The 18,447-nt window shown below is 45.6% G+C and overlaps 1 protein-coding gene across 6 annotated transcripts in view; it reads left to right on the top strand.

Annotated features, from left to right (window-relative positions):
- WASHC5 (WASH complex subunit 5) overlaps positions 1-18,447 on the top strand; it is a 1,117,936-nt gene that overhangs the window by 198,972 nt on the left and 900,517 nt on the right. For all 6 annotated transcript variants that reach the window (XM_069621617.1, XM_069621614.1, XM_069621616.1 and 3 more), the window contains 2 exons: positions 15,925-16,009; positions 16,219-16,319. In XM_069621617.1, coding sequence (XP_069477718.1) covers positions 15,925-16,009; positions 16,219-16,319 — 186 coding nt within the window. The remainder of the gene's footprint in view (positions 1-15,924; positions 16,010-16,218; positions 16,320-18,447) is intronic.

Raw genomic sequence — 18,447 nt, 5'->3', positions numbered from 1 at the left:
ATACAGTACAGTGTTCCTCTTTCTTACCTATAATACATATAAGTGCCGACAGTGCCGTTGAAAGGAACTGATGGTGGCAACAGTAAAGAGACAGACCCAAGTGATCACAGTTCAAGGGTGTTTATTAAACTGTATAGGTAGGTTGTAAAAACAACTATTCTAAACCTAAATTTAAGATGGGAGCAAGCTAAGACCATCAAATAATAAAGGCAGTCCTAGTGGCGTCTTGTCAAATAAAAAGGGCCCATACTAAAGAAATAAACTATTGCCAGTCCGTACAACTAAATACAAGAAAAGAGTGTGGTTATAGGGTTCACAATAAAGAAGTGTTCACGAATGAAAAGTCAAGATGTGGTAGCAGGAGGTCTCCCTTCCCCATGTTTTGAGCACGGGACAAAGGGGAGCCTCCGGAGCACAGAACACTCTCTAGGTTTCCCAGCACAAGACTACAGTTCCGTTCTCCGGTATCGGGACCTCGGGTGGTTGTCTCTTTTCTAAAAAAAATATATACATTTTAAAAAAAAGTCTCTTGCCTCCAAGGATCTGATGTGGTCAAAATAACAAAAAAAAAGTTCCTTTCCATATGCACGTTTGGTGATGACTTTTCACCCCTGGATACCCCTCTTCCAGGCTCAGATCCACAAAAGGTTCCTAGCAATATCTGGACCATTGGTGGTTAAGTATCTTGCTTCCGAGGGCCTGGTAGGTTCAGAATAACAAATAAAAGTTCCTTTCTGATTGCACTTGGGGGTAACGATTGATCAACCCCTGGGTCCCCCCCCTCTTCTGGGCTCAGACCCCTTTCGAATGTCAGCCTCCCTCTGTCGGGTTCACTATGGCTGCGATATCCAAAACAATTTCACCTTTCGCATTCATCAGTCTTCTTGTCTTTTTAAACAGTTCTTGGAGGACATCCTTCTGTCGGCTTCACCCTTGTCATAACACTGTTCCTTGGGACTTCAAGCTTCACCCCGTTCTATCGGCATCCCTCTGTCGGGTTCACTCTTGACAATCACAGTTCTTTCTCACTGTGTGATTAACCTCCCTTAGCTTTCCAATTAGGTGCTGGTCAAAGAATTTGGACTGTACAGGGATTTTGCTAGACCCCTGTATGACCACTTTGACCTCTTCCTTGCAGCTCTCCTAAGGCCTTCTGGTATTGGTTGTTTAAAAAAAATAAAACTGGGAATCAACCGGAGTCTCTCGATGGGCAACCACATGGTGCCGGACCTTTCTGCAGCTGGTTTTCCCCTAAGACATTACCAGTTCTTTGACTCCCCTTAACTTGTCTTTTGCAACTTTTGTTCAACACAGTTCGGTTTCTTAAAGGATCTCCCTTCGACTCACCGGGTATGATGAACCGCTTGCCTTTTCCTGGCTCACCAATCAAGGATGGCACCACAGTAGCAAGCGTCTCTCCCTGTCCTGGTTATCAGTGTAGGAGGGCTCTGTGTACCGTTGACATCTGCTGCAACATACGTTAGCTATTGCTCGCGGTCTACGATTCTTTTCAGTGAGGCTTTGCGGGTCTGGGTTGGAAAGGGCATGTCGCTTCTCTCCTTGTCATATTTTCGGTTCTCAACGCATCCTCTTGAATTGCCGCCCTGGGAAAGCTGTCTCGTTGTGCGGTCTGCCTTGCTCATAGTGTGCTCTAGTGCTCCACCTTTTATCCCTGTGGGGAAGAGAAAGGGCTGTCGGGTGTCGGTGATTTCGGTTAATTGCCTGACTTTGCCTGACCATGGTGTCTGGACACGTCAGTTGATCAACTCTGTTAGTCCGGTTTTTCATGGTGTGAGAAAGTGTTTGTGTCAGAAAGGCGTGGTTAGCGTTTGGTAGGGTTAATGAAATGGACAGGGGGGATTGCGGGAACAGTAGTGTTTTATCACTGCAGATTGGGAGTTCGGGAAATAACCAGAGGGATGTGAAAAAGAATGACTGGGAATATTCGGGTAGGCACCAGGAAAACCAGGATTCCGAGAGGTTGTTCCTACTGTGACGGGGGTGGGGCTCTTAATTAGTTTACCAGAGGTGTAGAGGTTGTTGGATTCTAGTAAGGGAGATTCATTGGGTGGAAGGGAGGTTTATTTTTGTTTGTGGTGTTTGCTTATATAGCGCACCGAACCAGAGGGTATCTGGGTGCTTTACTTCTAGAGCAACATGGTTACAGAAATAATGCGAAATACAATGATATTTACAGTAAGTGACAGGATCATGTACAGAAATATACAATAGACATCTACCGTGATATTTACAGTAATAGGCATAATAGTATGCAGAGATATGCAAAGTAAAGAGCACTCCATTATGTACAATGTTCCTAAAATACATAGCTTAGAATAGTGAAGCACTAAGCCACAAACACAGGGGGCGAGGCAAACTTAAACTAAGGGCATAGTCCAAGAGGAAATCGGGGTCCTGGAGCCACGATTGGAGCATAGTGAGAGTTTAGTTCGTTTGTGAGAACAGCCACATTTTTACTTTGTTCCAGAATGAGAGGAACATTAGGTCGATCCTTATGCCGGAGGTAACTTATTCCAGGTCTTGGCTGCGAGCAGCGGAAAGCAGGAACCTCCTGTTTTGGACAGTTTGAATTCAGGAATGTTGAGACAGTGGGTGTAGTTGGCTCTGGTGGGTCTAGTAGATTAATTCCTTGAAAATGTATCCGTCAGGAACTTGGGGGCTGAGTTGTTCAGGCACTTGTGAGCGAACATTAGCGTTCTGAAGGTGATTCTATCTTGGATAGGGAGCCATTTAATGTTGCGTCAGATTTGTGAAATATTATTGGAGCGGGGAATGCTTAGGGCAGTTCTGAGGGCATTATTTTGCAATATTTGTAGTTTGTGCAAATTCCTTTGGCTGGTGCCGAGGTCGAGAGTGTTGGAATAGTCTTGTTTGGAAAATATCAGGGCTCTTGCAGGGCTGATGCAGCTGCTGGTGGATAAGAAAGTCTGCATGCATTTATCAATTTTGAAGTGTAGTCTGTTGTGGATGCGATGGTGTTAACTTGTCTTCATAGAGTTAGTGCAGAATTTAGATAAAAGTCTAAGGTTTTGGCTTCCTTGTCGACTTTGATGAGATTACCGTCAATATTGAAGGCGGCGTATTTGGGGCCTAGCTTGTTGTCTCAACTTCGATCCAATGAGTAGTAACTCAGTTTTATCGTCATTGAGACATAATCCGTGCTTGGCCATCCAAGCCTGAATTTTGCTGTAAATGTTATTTAGGAGAGTGGAATCTGTTTGATAGACGCCTGATAGCGTGATGAGAATTTGCGTATCGTCTGCATAGTTTGTGTAGAATATGCCAAGCTCATCTAGAAGGTCAAATACGAGCTTAGTGAATCTTTTGTAGGGTGGGGAAGCCACATTAGCCTTGTGGGACTCCACATGTGATAGGGGCAGGGTCAGTTGAGACGGTAGGGGAGAAAACCCTTGTGGATCTGTCAGAGGAAGGAGTTGACCCAAGCTGCAGCTTTGTTGGAGAAGTAGGCCGCTGTCGTCAGACCCTTGGTTAAGATATTGTGATTGAATAAAATCGAACGCTGCCGACAATTCCAATAGGAGAAGTAGAGCAGGCTTTCCATTGTCCCTAGCCTCGTCCCTTTGGATTTCCAGATCCAGGAGGGCAGTTTATGTCCTGTGTCTAGGACGGAATCCAGATTGTCTAAGGCCTAGGAGGTTATTGGTTTTGAGGTGATTCTGAATCTGGATGTATGCTGCCTTGTCTAAGATTTTTATGAAAAAAGGCACTGTGGTGATTGGTCATAAGTTGGTCGGAATGTTTCGTTCGAGTGGTTTTTAAAAAAATATATATATATATATATATATATATATATATATATATATATATATATATATATATATATATATATATATATATATATATTTAGCAGGGGCATGATCCATGCATCCTTAAGATTTTTGGGAACGGTGCAGGAGGCGAAAGAGGCATTTATAAAGGATTTAATTTAGGGGGCAAATTATTTGGCTCCTTTTATGATTGAAGCTGGACATATGTCTCCTTGTCACTTGGATGGCTTGAGACTTCTAATGATGGACTCTATTTCTGAGGTAGTGACAGGGGAAAATTCGAACACTTTGGTTTGAGTAGTGGGCGAGGGGTGCTGGGGGCTCAGATCAGGTAGTGTGGTGATCAAGTTGCCAGCTTTGGCAGTGGTCCGCAGGCTGGATTTTTTGGCTTCAATTTTAGATTGAAGTAGTGCAATTTTTTTGAGTAGTGCCTTTTGAATGTTTGCACACCAAAGGGCGTCGTTTTTTTTTTTTTTTTTTTTTTACAGGAGTCTGGCGGGAAATTCCAATTCTTTGAGGATAGTGAAGAGCTCCTTGGTCCTGGATTTGGCATTAAAGATTCTGTTGAATTTTTTCTTTTTGGTTTCTAGAAGTTTTGTACGTAGTGGACGCAGTTGGAAATGTATCCTTGTTCTGTGCTGAAGGTTTATTTTTCCAGGATGCCTCTGCATCTGTTAGATTTACGTAGGGTTTTGAGCTCAGCAGAGAACCATTTAAGGTGTGCCAGAGGTTTGGCTTTCCTTAATATGAGAGGAGCTAGTTGGTCTAGGGCCATAAGTAGATGCTGATTGTACCATAGTTGTGGGGTATAGGTAGGATGCCAGCTGTTGATGGGTGATTGGTTGGAGTAGAGGGAGTAAGCTTTCTAAGGAGATAAGGCTTGAAGATCCTTAGATGACGGTTGTTTAGAGTCGTGGATTTCAAAAGAAATGACGTTGTGATCAGAACAGGTGCATGGCGTATTGGGAGAGGATTTTTGTGTTGCAGTTAAGGTCTCCTACCCAATCTAAGATTCTGCCTTTACTGTGTGTGGGGTCGGATATGCGCAGTCAGAGGCCTAGTTCTACGATGGTTTTTTGGATGACTAAGGCATTAGTGTCTAGTTTGTCGTGTAGGCAGAGGTTCAAGTCACCTACAAGTAGTATTTGTGATCCAGGTTTGGTGTTTTGAGTGAGGAGGCATTGTTAGCCAAAGTTTGAATGCAGTACCCTCTCGGAAGACTACAAACACTGACTACGGTATAGGCAACCCAACCTTTTGTATAAGCTTGTACTACACAGTTTTGGTAGCGTGTTGAGCAGCCAGGCTTATCTCAAGAGGGGAGCTGTAGTGGAGTTATACAAAGATTCACAGTTACAGGTATTCAAATAAACTTAAATTAATAATTGTTTATGCAAGAAACCTTGAGTTTATCAGTCGGTTATAAAGCCTTCTTCAGAAGGGAGAAATAGAATAGTAACACACAAATATACTAAAATATACTGTACATTGAGTTTCTGGCTCCGACAAGGCCCTTTTGGTATGGCCCACAGACACAACCTACACCCACAGGTGACTTCAGTAACAAGGGTGCTGAGGACATTAATATCTTACTGTTGGCATACAGAATACTTTTTAAAAAGTAAGTTAAAGGCAAAAGTTATTAGAACACAAGAAAATACAAATAGTCATAAGCAGGGCAAATACTTTCAGATAGCTCTGAGAAGAGTCATTCAATGCAATAGGCGAAGCCAAAGTCAATAGGCCAAAGTCTTTGTATAGGATGCAGCACTTCAGGTAAGTAAATGGAAAAGTCTTTGCACAAGTTCTTAGGAGTCTTTGAGAACAAGAAGAATCAAATGTAGGGCCACAAGCTGATTAGACTTGTGAGTTGCAGAAGTTACAAGCACTTCTACAGTAAGAGGTACGTTCTCTTAGGCTAGTTTTTACAGTACCTTAGTAAAGAAGAAAAGATGTAGCTGAAGACTTCTGTTCTTGTGCATCTCTGCAGATCTCATTGTTCCTGGGCCTCAGTGGTAGGGACAAGAGGGAGGACGTCGGGGGGACTCCTGCACTGGCACGGTCAAAGCTGGCAACTGGCAAACTTTACTTCCAGTGGCTGTTTCTCGTTTCAGCTCGTTGCGGTACAGCAAATGGCAACAAGCACGGTTCCTGGCTGTCAAGGTGGACTTTCCTCACATCTGAGGTCCCGTACTTGACTGATAGGGGTCAGGCTTGGTCAGTCCTGCTTCGTGGGAGTCCAGAGGATCTTCCAAAAGCTTTAGGTCAGCTTACAAGCAACACACACAATCTGGTATCCCTCTCCCTGGCTCTACGGTTTCCTGCAGCAACTCTGAGTCAATTCAACCAGCTCAGAGATGGGTGTCCAGGTGGCTTACTTGGCAGTTGATTGGTCCTACCAACTCAAAGGGAGAAGTTGTCCTTTGCAGGGCTTCTCTGTCAATGCAAACTTGGCCATTCTGACCTGCAGCAGGGCTTCAATGGGCAAACCAACAGTCCAGGAGTTGCAGCATCCGTCCTCTTCAAGCTCTTCTTCGGTTCCTTCGTCCAGTGGTCGACTCTGCCTTCCAAACCAAGAGACTCACCTTCTATTCAGTTCTTTCCCATTCATTCCAGCCTAGCTGTCAGTCACCCAGCAGGGTGGCTGTCTTTGCCGGACAGTCAGCCAGCCAATCACCACAGAGTGCATTTGGGCCTGCTAGGAGACTAAGCACAGGGAGTTTTGGGCACCTCCCTCCCTTCCTACCTACCCCAGACACTCTTGAGCCAGAGGTGGGTTTCACTCCTGAAGCCCGTCCAAGGTGAAGGGACAAAGAGATCAAACCACAAAGAAATGGTGAAAAAAGAAGACCGGAACCGTTTTAATAAAGGAGGCTCAGGCGACATCTTGAAAAACATGGCTCCCGCGATTTAACGTTACCGGAGCTGCGAACCGTTCTCGGTCGGGGTAAATCATGGTAGTTCATTGTAAAACTACTGCCACCAGTCATTCTGAGGGGAAAGGGTAACAGTTGAGGTACATGAGTAACTAGACATGGGGGATACTAAGTAACCCTTCCAGCACTCTATTGTAAGATAGGGTGTGCTAGGTCTAGAAATTTACAGGACTAAGTGAAGTCAATTTCTGGGAAACAGTAGTTGATCCCGGAGAAGGTATTTAAACCTTGCGAAATCTGAAAGACTTCCGTGTGGCACTGCACTGAATGTGTTTGTGACACAGTTGTAAAAGATGTCTATGGAGTTGGTTAGACTCCATAACCAAAAAAGAAACACAGGATATAAACTCATATCAAAATACATGAGACAGTGGGAAAAAGGCTCACTCTTCAGGTAAAAAATTCAAGTCCTCAAAATCCAGCAAAGTTGCTGGGGGTCTCTAAGGTAGAGGGAATTAGCACATTTTGGAGAATTCTCCTAACAGGCATGTTAGATCTTCCTCAAAGAAGGATAGTTGCCCAGGCGGTCTGTATAAAACGTGGATGAGGAGTGTCTACTTGGATGAGAGGGGGAGTTTTACGGAGAGTAGTTCTGCTGATCGGAGGAGTGTGGTGTCACTTTCCCTGATGGCCAGCGAGTTTTTAGTATTGATAGCTACACCACCTCCTCTTTTGGTAGTTCTATAACTCTGATGCTATTGTACTAGTCTGGGACGGGACTGCTAGCATAAGAGCAGGGCCTGCAGCCAGGTGTAGCCACGTTTCTGTGACTGCTAAGAAGTCTCGTTTATTGGCGGCGTTGTGGTCCGAGATGGCTAAGGCATGGGCAATTAGAGATCTATCATTGATGAGGGCTCCTTTAATGGTGGTGACTTCTGGTTGTGCTAGGGCTGAGGTGGCATTGGACGTAGGGATTTGTGCTCCGTGAGGCGAGTGTGTGAGTCTTTACTGTTACATGTTGAGTTGGTACAGCCTATGAAAGCCTCATGGTCTCTATCTTTTTGTTCTTTCCTGGTATAATACCATGCCTTGCCTGGGAGATTACCCAGAGCGTAACTCCGGCTCTACCCAGGTGATCCTCCCTCCCTCGCTCGTCCGCCCCCAGGGTTGGGATCTGAGTGCCAGCCCTTCCCTGGCCACCGGAATAGGGGATTCTCAAGGTTTACTCAGGAGAATACTGTTCGGCAAGATTGTATGCCGTACCCTGTGGGAGAATGCACCAGCCTTATCCTCTTGGCAATAGTTAACCCAAGCTTTGGTATAAGCATGTAGTACACGAGTTGGTAGACTGAGCATACAGGCTTCTCTCGAGGGGTCAATGTGAGCTGTAGTGTTATTACAGAGATTCACAGTGACAAGTATCCATGAAAACACTTAGACTCAAGGTTTCTTGATTAAACAATTATTTATTAATTTAACAGTTGAATTATCCTTCTTTAGAAGGGAACAAATATATGTAAAACAAAAATATACTTCAAATTACACACAATCCTTTTCTAATAATCAGTAGATGCCCATTTGGGATATGACACAGATTATTCCTACACCCTAAGGTGATTTAAATAACTAGGACACTGGACATTGAAATATCACTGGTACATTAGAGCAATACGGAGTTTGGTGTCCAAGAAAAGGTTTTTGGAATTAAACAATGGTTAACAAATATTCTTAAGCGGGTAAGTACTTTTCGAACACCCCCTGCCCCAATGCAAAGTCAATTAACCCTTTCCTAGCTACACAAGTTATATAATCTGACATTTGTTGAGGGATAGTTAAAGCACAAAGTCAGAGGCTAGAACAGTCTTTGAGGGAGCCAGGACACCAATTGAGCAAAAGTCTAGGTGAGCTGTAGCACTTCTTGCAGGTAAGTAAAAAGTCTTGCACAATGTTTTAGACGTCTTTGTATAAAATGAAATCGCTGTAGGGCCACAAACTCGAAGGCTTGTGAGGGGCAAAGCTGCAAGCAACTCTGTAAAAGCAACCAAGACAAGTCTCAACTGAGAACTAGCAAGGCTACACAAGAGTTAAGTCCCCTTAGTTTTACAGTACCTTTTGGTTTGAAGAAATCGGTTCCAGCTGGCTTCAGTTCCTATGTGGGTCTGCAGATCCTGTTGTTCCTGGTACTCAGTCGTGGGGACAAGAGGGAGGACGTCTGGGGACTCCTGCACTACAAATTGAAGGTCGGCGGCAGCAATGGGCAAACTTCAGATTAACGTCACTTTGCGGTTTCAGCTCCTCGCCGCTCTCGCAAATGGCACCACCGCAGTTCTCGGATGCCTTAATTGACTTTCCTCGCATCTGCCATCCAGCACTCTGTTGTGACTCAGGCTTGGTTAGTCCTGCTTCATGGGAGTCTGGAGAACCTTCCCGGACGTTGGGTCAGACTTAGACACTCACTCGAATCTGGTGTTCCTCTCCCTGGAAATCTGTTCCTGCAGCAGCAGTGGAAGTACAGCCAGCTCCCAGAAGATTTCCAGATGAGTTCGTCTTTGGGTCGATTGGTCCCACCAACCCAAGGGGAGAAGTTGTCCTTTGAAGGGATTCTCTAGTCAAGGCAAATTCCGAGCTTCAGCACTGCAGCAGGGCTTCACCGGGCAAACCAGTAGTCCATGAGTTGCAGCAAGCGTCTCTTCCAAGTTCTTTGGATTCCTTCGTCCAGTGGTTAACTCTGCCTTCCAAGCCAAAAAGCCCCCCCTTTTTATGCAGGTTTCTCCCATTCATTCGCAGCCTAGTTGTCCATCACAGCAGGGTGGCTGTCCTTGCCGGACAGCAAGCTAGCCAATCACCTTTGGGTGCATTTCTGTAACCAAGGGGATTTTATCACAGGGTGTTTCGGGCACCTCCCTCACTTCCTGCCCCTGCCAGACACGCTGGAGCTAGAGGCGGGCTTCACCAGTGAATCCCGCCAAAGACCAAACAAAGGGACCAAACCTAGTTTGGCGCTCAGAGTAAATCTCAAGAAGGACCTTTCCAGCAAGAAATGGCGAAAAGACCAGGCCATTTTGACAAAATGGACACCCGTGGGTACTTTACTGCTGCAGCAATTGGATCCCGCAGTAGAAACCCACAATGGTAGGAAATATTAAACAACTTCCACCAGTCATTACCTGTAGAAAGGGGAACATAAAAATGTTACATGAGAAACTAGACAAAGGGGATACTAAGTAACCCCTCCAGCACCCCATCGTAAGATGGTGTGTGCTGGGTCTACAAAGTTACAAAATGTAAGTGAAGTCAAATTTCACTTCACTGCTCTTGGAAACAGTAGTTTCACCAAGAGAAGGTATTTAAACTTTGGGGAAATCTAAGAGACTTCCCTGTGCCACTGCACTGAAGGTGCTCTGTCTCACGATGTAAAGACCATGCCTATGAAGTTTGCCAGGCTCCAGAGTCAAAAGAAACCGTCTAAATCACCGAAAAATACATGAGAGAGTGGGAAAAAGGTCTCCCTCTCTCCAGGTTAGAAATTAGAAGTCCTAAAGTCCAGCAAAAAGAGCTGGGGGATCTCTAAGCGTGTTGGTGAGATATATAACCGTTTCTTTGTGAATATTTCAAGCAGATTAATATTGTGTGTTTATGTACTATGAATTACAGAATTTAAACTGGTGATATAAATATGTAAACTAAATGGCAGAGCAATTAATGCAGAGTAGATGCAGTAGTCCTTAATTGAAAGGAGGTATGTTAGAATTTGAGTTTTGTTTTTTTCCAGTCATTTTCTTAAGTCTTAGCCATGAAATGGTCGCAGACAGGGGTAATGCATTCCATATTGCTCAACATAAAAAAAAGCCTGTGGCAGTGTTACGAAAGTGTACACTTTGAATGCTTGATCAATTAATTGGAGTCCAATGTATTTTATCCGATATGTAACATGAAAGGGAAGGAACCACTGGACATATCGCCACAGATAGATATGGGTTGTAGTAGTAATCGGCAAGGGTGTTGAAAGGGGGGGGGGGTGTTATGTTATGTGAGTGAGGGAAAGATTCCCAACTATAATTTAAAAGCGAGAATTTGCCTAGACAGAAGAGCACAATCTTTTGAATTTTTTGGTGCAAATTTGAGAACAAGTGTATTTTGTGAATGTGCAGCACCTTGTGTTGAAACTGAAGATTTAGTAAGAGGGGAGGGATCATCCGATATGAAGATAACAAAAAAGTGGTAAATGCAAGTAGCAAGTACATGGATGCTCCCGGGCTTGGCCCCTAGTCTGAAGGTAGTTGGTCAACTAAAAGATATCGGGATCACCCACTTGTTTTCAAAATACACCAAGGTTTTTAAATTAGGATTTCTAATTCTTCTTTCCAGTTTTATCGCACTAAAGGATTCACATATGTGAAGCCATGTACATTGTGAGAAACTGCACTATTTGTGGACAGGTAACATCGTTTGAGGGGTGATATATTGCCACTGCAAATTTACCCATACTGCAGCAATCCATCTTCATACATTTGTGTCAAGCGTCCTTCAAGGCAAGTAACGACTGGAACACCAAAGTAGTCCAAAAAGAAGCATACACCAATCAGGAAGTAACGCAATTTATTTAGTCCCAGAATGCAGCTTGGAAAGCCTGGTTCAAACAGCTTTGTGGAACGGAACGAAGTTAGTGAGCTGTTGATGCCGCCCACAGCAGACACAATTTGTATAAACAAATGACAATTTGCTTACACACAGTTGAAACAATTTTGAGGCACCTTACAAAAGCTGATTGGTGGCACGGTGTCCAGTTAAAGTTTCGAAAACAAAAGGATCGAATGCTAAAGGTGAGGGTGCATTCAACTGAAAACAAAAGGATCACATTCTTTTTTAAATGTATATCTTTATTTTATTTTTTATTTTTTTTTGCTCTAGTTTAGCTTAAAAAAGGTGTTTTTACACCAAATGAGGGGTTTTTGGGGGAAGGGCGGGCCTGCAAAAAAAAAAAACAATTCCATCCTTTTTTTCGGTGGAATTGACTTGACCCTTTTGTCATTCAACCCTTTTGAGTCGAAACTTTAACCTATAACCTGGCAGCACTACGTCAGTCCCCTATATCCAGACCTAAATAAAAGGATAGTAATTGGTTCTGGCCCCCATTGTCCAACACCTCCCATTGTGACGTCACGTACCTTCCCACACCGCCCCACAATTGCGTTTCAAAGCATTATGTGATTGTGCTGACCACTGGAACTTTATTCATCTGCCATTGGTCAGCCCCCATCGAACACACTAACCTGAGTTTGGCAAAGGGGAGACTGTTGCACATCATTCAATCAATGAGCTTCCCAGCGGATATAAGCAAGTACCCGAAACACTGTTGCACCTTAGGGACACAGAATCCTCCCCTGGTGATTAGTTCCCTGTCGCTCGCTCCCTCGCCCCACAACCCTCTTCCCATGATCATCTGCCAAGGGGCAATTTGAAACTGCTTACCTCACCGTGGTTGGATTTGATTTGACTGAATTTAATTTCTAATTCCCTAATACTTCCCAGCGAGCAACCCGGTGCCTAGTAGCTGGCCTCACAAGTATCTACTGGTCCCATTCTACAGCAGCCACATTCTCCTGGGAACTGGTAGCTTGCACCATTTCTCCAGAACAGTGCTGTAGCTGAGCGCTCGAGAAATTCAAGTTTACCCAGGACATGAGGCCTGTGGCTACAAAAAGACAAATGCTTTACTTGCCTGAGGCCTATAAATGGCAGTTATTTTGTTCACACCTTGCTACACTACCTGTCTACCCTTTACCCCAGCCCCTTATCCCCGGTATGCCCCTCTCTCCCATGCCCCACTCTGTACCCCCAATCCCACTCTTCCCCACGGACATCTCTGGTTGCACCAGAACAAAAATTACATAGTGCAGCAGTCAATTATGTCCTCATCCCCAGGAGTGCCCCCTCCCCTGCTGCATCCCCCCATCAGCTACATAATTGATGGGTGTGCCGCCCCTTGGCAGCGCTGAATTTTCACCTTTCCTGCAAACTGGATCTAAGGATAGCCAAATTCAAAAGTTTAGAGTTTAAAGGGATGGTAAAAAGGACCTGCAGGTACACATTTTGCTCCACGCCAGAAGAGGACCTAGGACCTAGAAAGCAACAGTTCCTTCACTGGATTTGCAAACCTCTAAAAGGAAGTTGCCGAATGGGATGTGAGTTACCCCGGTGGGTGGCTTATGCCATGCATGCTGAAAACCTTTCCCCCGGCAGCACTGGCGCTTCAGACAAGGAATCCGTCGGCAGCTATGGCTCCGATTCGGGAAGCCATCGACCTTTCCGCGGAGCCTATTCGTTCCCATGTGCCCGGCCCCGGCCAGTTAGGCAGGCCATTGGCACTGTTTTGGGAAGTCCCCCCCCCCCCAGCAACAAGGGCACCCACCTATACCCAAGGACACAACCCATATGGCCTCTTCGGCAGGGTCGTCAAAGAAAACCTCAATGCCCGTAGCCACGCCTAAGTTCCGGCTGTCCCTTCCGAGCCTCGTGGTTCGGCGCCCTCCACGCAACCACACCCGCGGCATGCAAATGGGCATAAAACGGGTGGTTCCCTTCTCCCACTATCGTTGACCTGCCGTCCAAAGGCACTCGGACGCTGAAGGACTCGGTGGTGTCGCCGACCGCGGCAGCGCCTACAGGCGTGCCAAAACCCTCCTCGCAAAGCTTCGGAAGCCCCATTGATGGTGTAAAGCTTTCGGTTATAATTTTGGCGGCTGGGGCCTCCATGGAGACCTCACTCCCCGAGAGGGTCTATTCTGAGGCCCCACAGCCTCTTCTTTCTAAGGCCTTATATAAGGGTTCACCCCCTTCTAGGCAGCCGTTTCCACCCCATGACCCTTCAGCTTCCTCAAAATGGACTAGGGAGAGGTTTAATAGTGTATGGCTAAGATATCAACTTTTCGGACTAGTATGACAGTGCCTTGAAGAGACATAGGGAAGTGGACTCATGGCCAATACCCTCTTAATCTCAAACTTCCCTCCCCGGTGCCCAGTTTCCCCCTTTGGAGGAACCACAGGAACACCACGTTATCCTATTTGGGGACGACCTTGAGGACCCGGCCCAAGATGTTTCTTATGAAGGTTTTTTAACCTTTATGACCAAGACCCCCATCTAACAAGAGCCAGACTGGGATCAGGCGAATGACCAGGGCTCATAGCACATACCCCTGCATAACACTGACCCAGACGTCATCTGTCTGGATCCCCCTACTACTTCTCTGCAGAGATTTCACCAGTTGACAACCAAATGCTGTTTAATGTCCTCTTTAAAAAAGTGCGTCCAACCATTTTAAGATTGCTACGCACAAAGCCGCCCCTGACTCAGACTTCGTGGCGGGCATTTTCAAGAAAGACTCTGGTTAGCCAAGCCATACCCTTATTAAATTCTATTCTATTACTGTCCCCTTCCCTTACACGGGCAATCACTGTGTGGGAACATTTTCGCTCGGATCCCCTCTACATTGGGGGTCATGCCACACCGGACTCCTTGGTCGTAACAACCACTCACAAGCGGGCTGGGGTACCACTATCCTTCGGCAGAATCCCCTCCAGACAAGGATTGTAAAAAATGTTACGCCCTTTGCAAGTGCGTCACCGCCTCTGTAGCTTACTCCACAAGGATTGCCAATAACACCAAGCTCCTTGGGAGCTACAGTGATGTTCAGTGGGACCTACTACAGCCTGCCTGGCGGTCGTGGCTGAAGGCAGACAAGTGACCTAGGATATCTTGACTAACAACTGGACTCGGCCAAAACTGCTGGGCACACCCTTGCCCAGGGAACCCTACTCAAGCGGCATGCCTGTGAAGATCTTCGGGTTCAAACCCAAAACACAAGCCTTCTTAACAAGCCTGTCGAGGAATCCAACCTATTCGGGACGGTGTTTGACGCTCTAGAAATGGCAAAAAAGGAGCATGAGACTTTAAAGTCACTTAGCCAGATTTCAGCTAAACCCTTTCACCAGCGCAGCGGCTCTTAACGCCCGCCAGTCCTTTCGTGGCCATGCCTTCTCCTGCTCGCCCCAATGTCAGTATGGCTTGTGGGTGCACCCTGGTACTCCGGACAGGGCTCCCCTGGCAACTACCAGTATCAGCAAAGAGCCTCTCGTAAGGGCAGAGGTAGAAACTCTGCTCACAGAGGCTCCCTGACCTCAACCTCCAAGTGACTCGCCTGTACGGGTCCCCTCCCATGCTTCCCCGTTCGGGGTTGTCAACTGTCTTCATTTATCCATGCCTGGGAGGGATCACTTTGGACCAGTGGGAACTAAAGACTGTTGCCCACGGGTACTGTATCAAGTTTCTCTGACCACCTTGCTACCACCCACCAAGAAGGAGATGCCTGTCGCCAGAACACCTGCGCATCCTGCTGGAAGTAGTTCAGGTCCTGCTGGAAAAGGTCACCATTGAAGTTGTCCCCTTTCTCCAGGTAAACAAGGGTATTTATTCAGTGTACTTCTTTGTACCCAAAAAGATCTCACCATTCGCCCTGTTTTTAGACCTCGGAACAAGTATGTCTAACCTAAAAAGTTCAGGATGACAACCCTTCAGGAGGTAATCCAAACATACCTGCAGCAGTGGGATCAGTGGTACCTGCCGTGCAGTGCCACGGGAATGAGCTCCGACGTAATTTACTGCCTGATCTGAAAGTGAGCATCAAGATAAAAAGGGATATTTTAATTTGTGTGAACTACTAAGCTCATACAAGTATGGATTACAAACCTGTTTTTAGATTTCAAATCTATTTTTAACCACCTTTAATAACACCACAATGCCAATTTAAAAATGGGGTGTAAAATAATCCATCTTCAAAAGGTTATCTGGCGTCCTGATTTCCTAATCACATTTTCAACATAAATCCCAGGGAAGTGTGGTGATGTATTACTGCTCAAGGAGAAAAATGCAAGTAATTTATGGGTTCATAGTTATAAAGTGGCAAATAGCAGTATGTAAAATGCCGTAAGTAGACCTAAATTATCTAAGGGAGTCTACAGCATCCAGTCTGCACCAGTGCCTTTTGGATATTGTCCAATTTCGTAATGGAGAAAGCTGAGACACCTAGACAGAGGTTTTTTGCATTAGTTTGAAGGATAGTCACACAGACCTGTAGTTTTGGCTATGTTCTTTTTTTGTGTGCTTCAAAGTTAACTTTTTTCTGCAAATGATTTACCCGTTGTAGATTTGAAGGCCTCTCGCTTTTGCATCCCATTTACAGTTATCTTGAAGATCTTAATGAAGGAGTTTACATCCAGCAAACATTAGAGACTGTGCTTCTTAACGAAGATGGAAAACAACTACTAGTGAGTGATCCTACAATATAAACTGTTCAAATCGCTACAATATACCCTTATTTCGACAGCCTCCTTATTGTATGTTATCTCACACAAGTGAGGTTATCCGGTTTATATGTAGTTGGCGGCAGAGATCACGTTTATCTAAGGTCAATAATTCAAATGTCTACTATGTTTTCTGTCACTTGTATTCAGTGCCATTTACATTCTCTTAACAGTGTGAAGCGCTCTATTTGTACGGCGTCATGCTGCTGGTCATCGACCAAAAGATTGAAGGCGAGATCAGAGAACGTATGCTGGTTTCCTACTACAGATACAGGTATGGCATAACTGACTGCATGTGCATGTTTAAGCATTGACTACATTACATTTTGTAATGGGAGACAAAGTTTAACAATTTTTTTGTGGAATCTGTATGTTCCCATTGTAGTGACTGGTGAGATTTTAAAACTATGATTATAGATCTGCTTAAGTGACAGCTACACAGATGAAAAAAACTGCTCTGTCATTGTGATGCAAAGTTTGCAGTCATTTCATTATTTTCAATTGCTTACATGGTACAATGGGAAGTGCACTACATGGAGTTAACCATTGCATACAGTCTTGTCTGATTCCCAGAATCCCCTATCTAACCTTAGGTTGTTGTAACTGAAATCCTCGGTTTTATATTTTGTTGATTTAATTTGACTATTTGTGATTTGGAAAACACAAGTTTATAGTTCATCCTGTTTAGGCTCCTCTTCGGTAGTCTGCAGATTTGACACATCATTTTCTGTGTTTCGGTATGAATTGTTACTTGGTTCTTTGCATAAACCATTACATTTGGGTTAACAAGTCTTTGCCTGTGGATGGTTAATATCCAGAATCCCATGAAAACACATTTGAGGCAACTATGTACTGTATGAAAACTTTGCACATGTGTGCTTCGTAACTAGATGCAGCCATGAATTGGCTGCTTTCCTTTAACAGAAACAGTTAAGACCCCCCCCACATGCCTTTTGGAGACACTGGAGTAGACCTCTGGGAGTAACCGCCAGGGATTACAGGCCTGCTTTGATCACCTAACGCCTGACAAATAATGTTTGTTCCCTGACGGATGTTTCCTTGACAGGCAACAGTCCCATCAGGGACCACTGAGCGGAACACCTAAGTAGGTGTTGTAATCAGTGATCACAATTGGAATGGAATGCACGCGCTTGCAGGAATGTATTGGTATAACTTGGGTGACGTGCGTGTGTTCGGAAGGAGTCCGTTGGTGACTGCCTGCCGGGTGGGAAAGCCGATGTCTGTTCTCCTACATGTTAACTTCTACTTGGAGCCAATAAAGACATAACTTACCTGAGTGTGGATCCACGTTACTACACTGGCGACGAGGTTCAGGGCTGCTGTGGAGGGGGCAGCAGAGTTGGAGAAGAGATTGCCCTCCGTTGGAGGCCACGGCACTCTCCTCCGCCACCACTGAGAAAGTGATAGAGTTCCTTTCTATGGTGTTTGATAGGGAGGGTGTTCCTGCAGGTGTGGTCACGCCAACGACCTATTTGGCATCAGTGCCTCTTGTGATTCTGCAGGGGCGGCTGCCGTGCTAAGTGTCTGGAGTAGACAAACTGATCTGGGACGGAGAGCGGTTCCTGGGTCCAGTCCACTGGCTACAGCGGGAGCTGCCGGGGTTCCTGGGTCCAGTCCTCTGACTGCAGCGGGAGCCTCCGGGGTGCCAGGGTCCAGTCCTCTGGCTGCAGCGGGAGCCGTCGGGTTCCTGGGTCTGGTCCTGTCCATCGGATTGATGGACTGGCTTCTGGTTTAGCTGTCCGGCGTTGTAACTGTAGCGGGGGTCCTTTAGTGTTGTGCCCCGGGTCCAGTTGTTGGCTTTCAGGCTCCACGACGGTGACGAAGTATCTGCGTGTTGTGGAGTGCTTTTACAGTGGCCAGTGGTGCGTGGCGGGGGCTGACGCTAGCTTTGTGGAACGGCCCCAGTTTTCCCCGAGGAGCCCAATCCACATTGTGGGGACATGAGCGAATTACGTATTGATCAAAGCGCATACGTCCCCGTGGAACGTGACGCATGCTCACCATTGGAACGCACTCCTGAAGCGTCTGCAACATGTTGCGTTAATGGCGAGCATTATGAGTGTCAACGCATGGACAGCCTGGACGGGGTGACGCTTCCGATGGGTGATGGCAGTGTGCAGGCGTTGAACATCCAAAGCCCCCATTCTCGTGCAGTTAGTCATCGTGTTCATATTTCTAGGAAGAGGAGTCTCGAACGAAGATTCGGTGGCAAGTACTGTTCTCGTGCAAAGACAGAGTGTGTTCGCAGTTGCACGTTATGTGGGTAGTAAGCTTGTCAAGAAGGTTTTTGGGTTTTTTTTGCAACGGATGCATTTCTTTCCTCTCCATCCTAGAGGAACTTGATCTGGATTTGCATCGTTTTTACACGAGACTGAAGGAGC

The sequence above is a fragment of the Ambystoma mexicanum genome, chromosome 5q (assembly GCF_040938575.1).
Source record: "Ambystoma mexicanum isolate Mex_15411 chromosome 5q, UKY_AmexF1_1, whole genome shotgun sequence".
Taxonomy (NCBI): Eukaryota; Metazoa; Chordata; class Amphibia; order Caudata; family Ambystomatidae; genus Ambystoma; species Ambystoma mexicanum.
The sequence above is the reverse complement of the archived record's forward strand: the minus strand, read 5'-3'. Positions and strand labels throughout refer to the sequence as shown.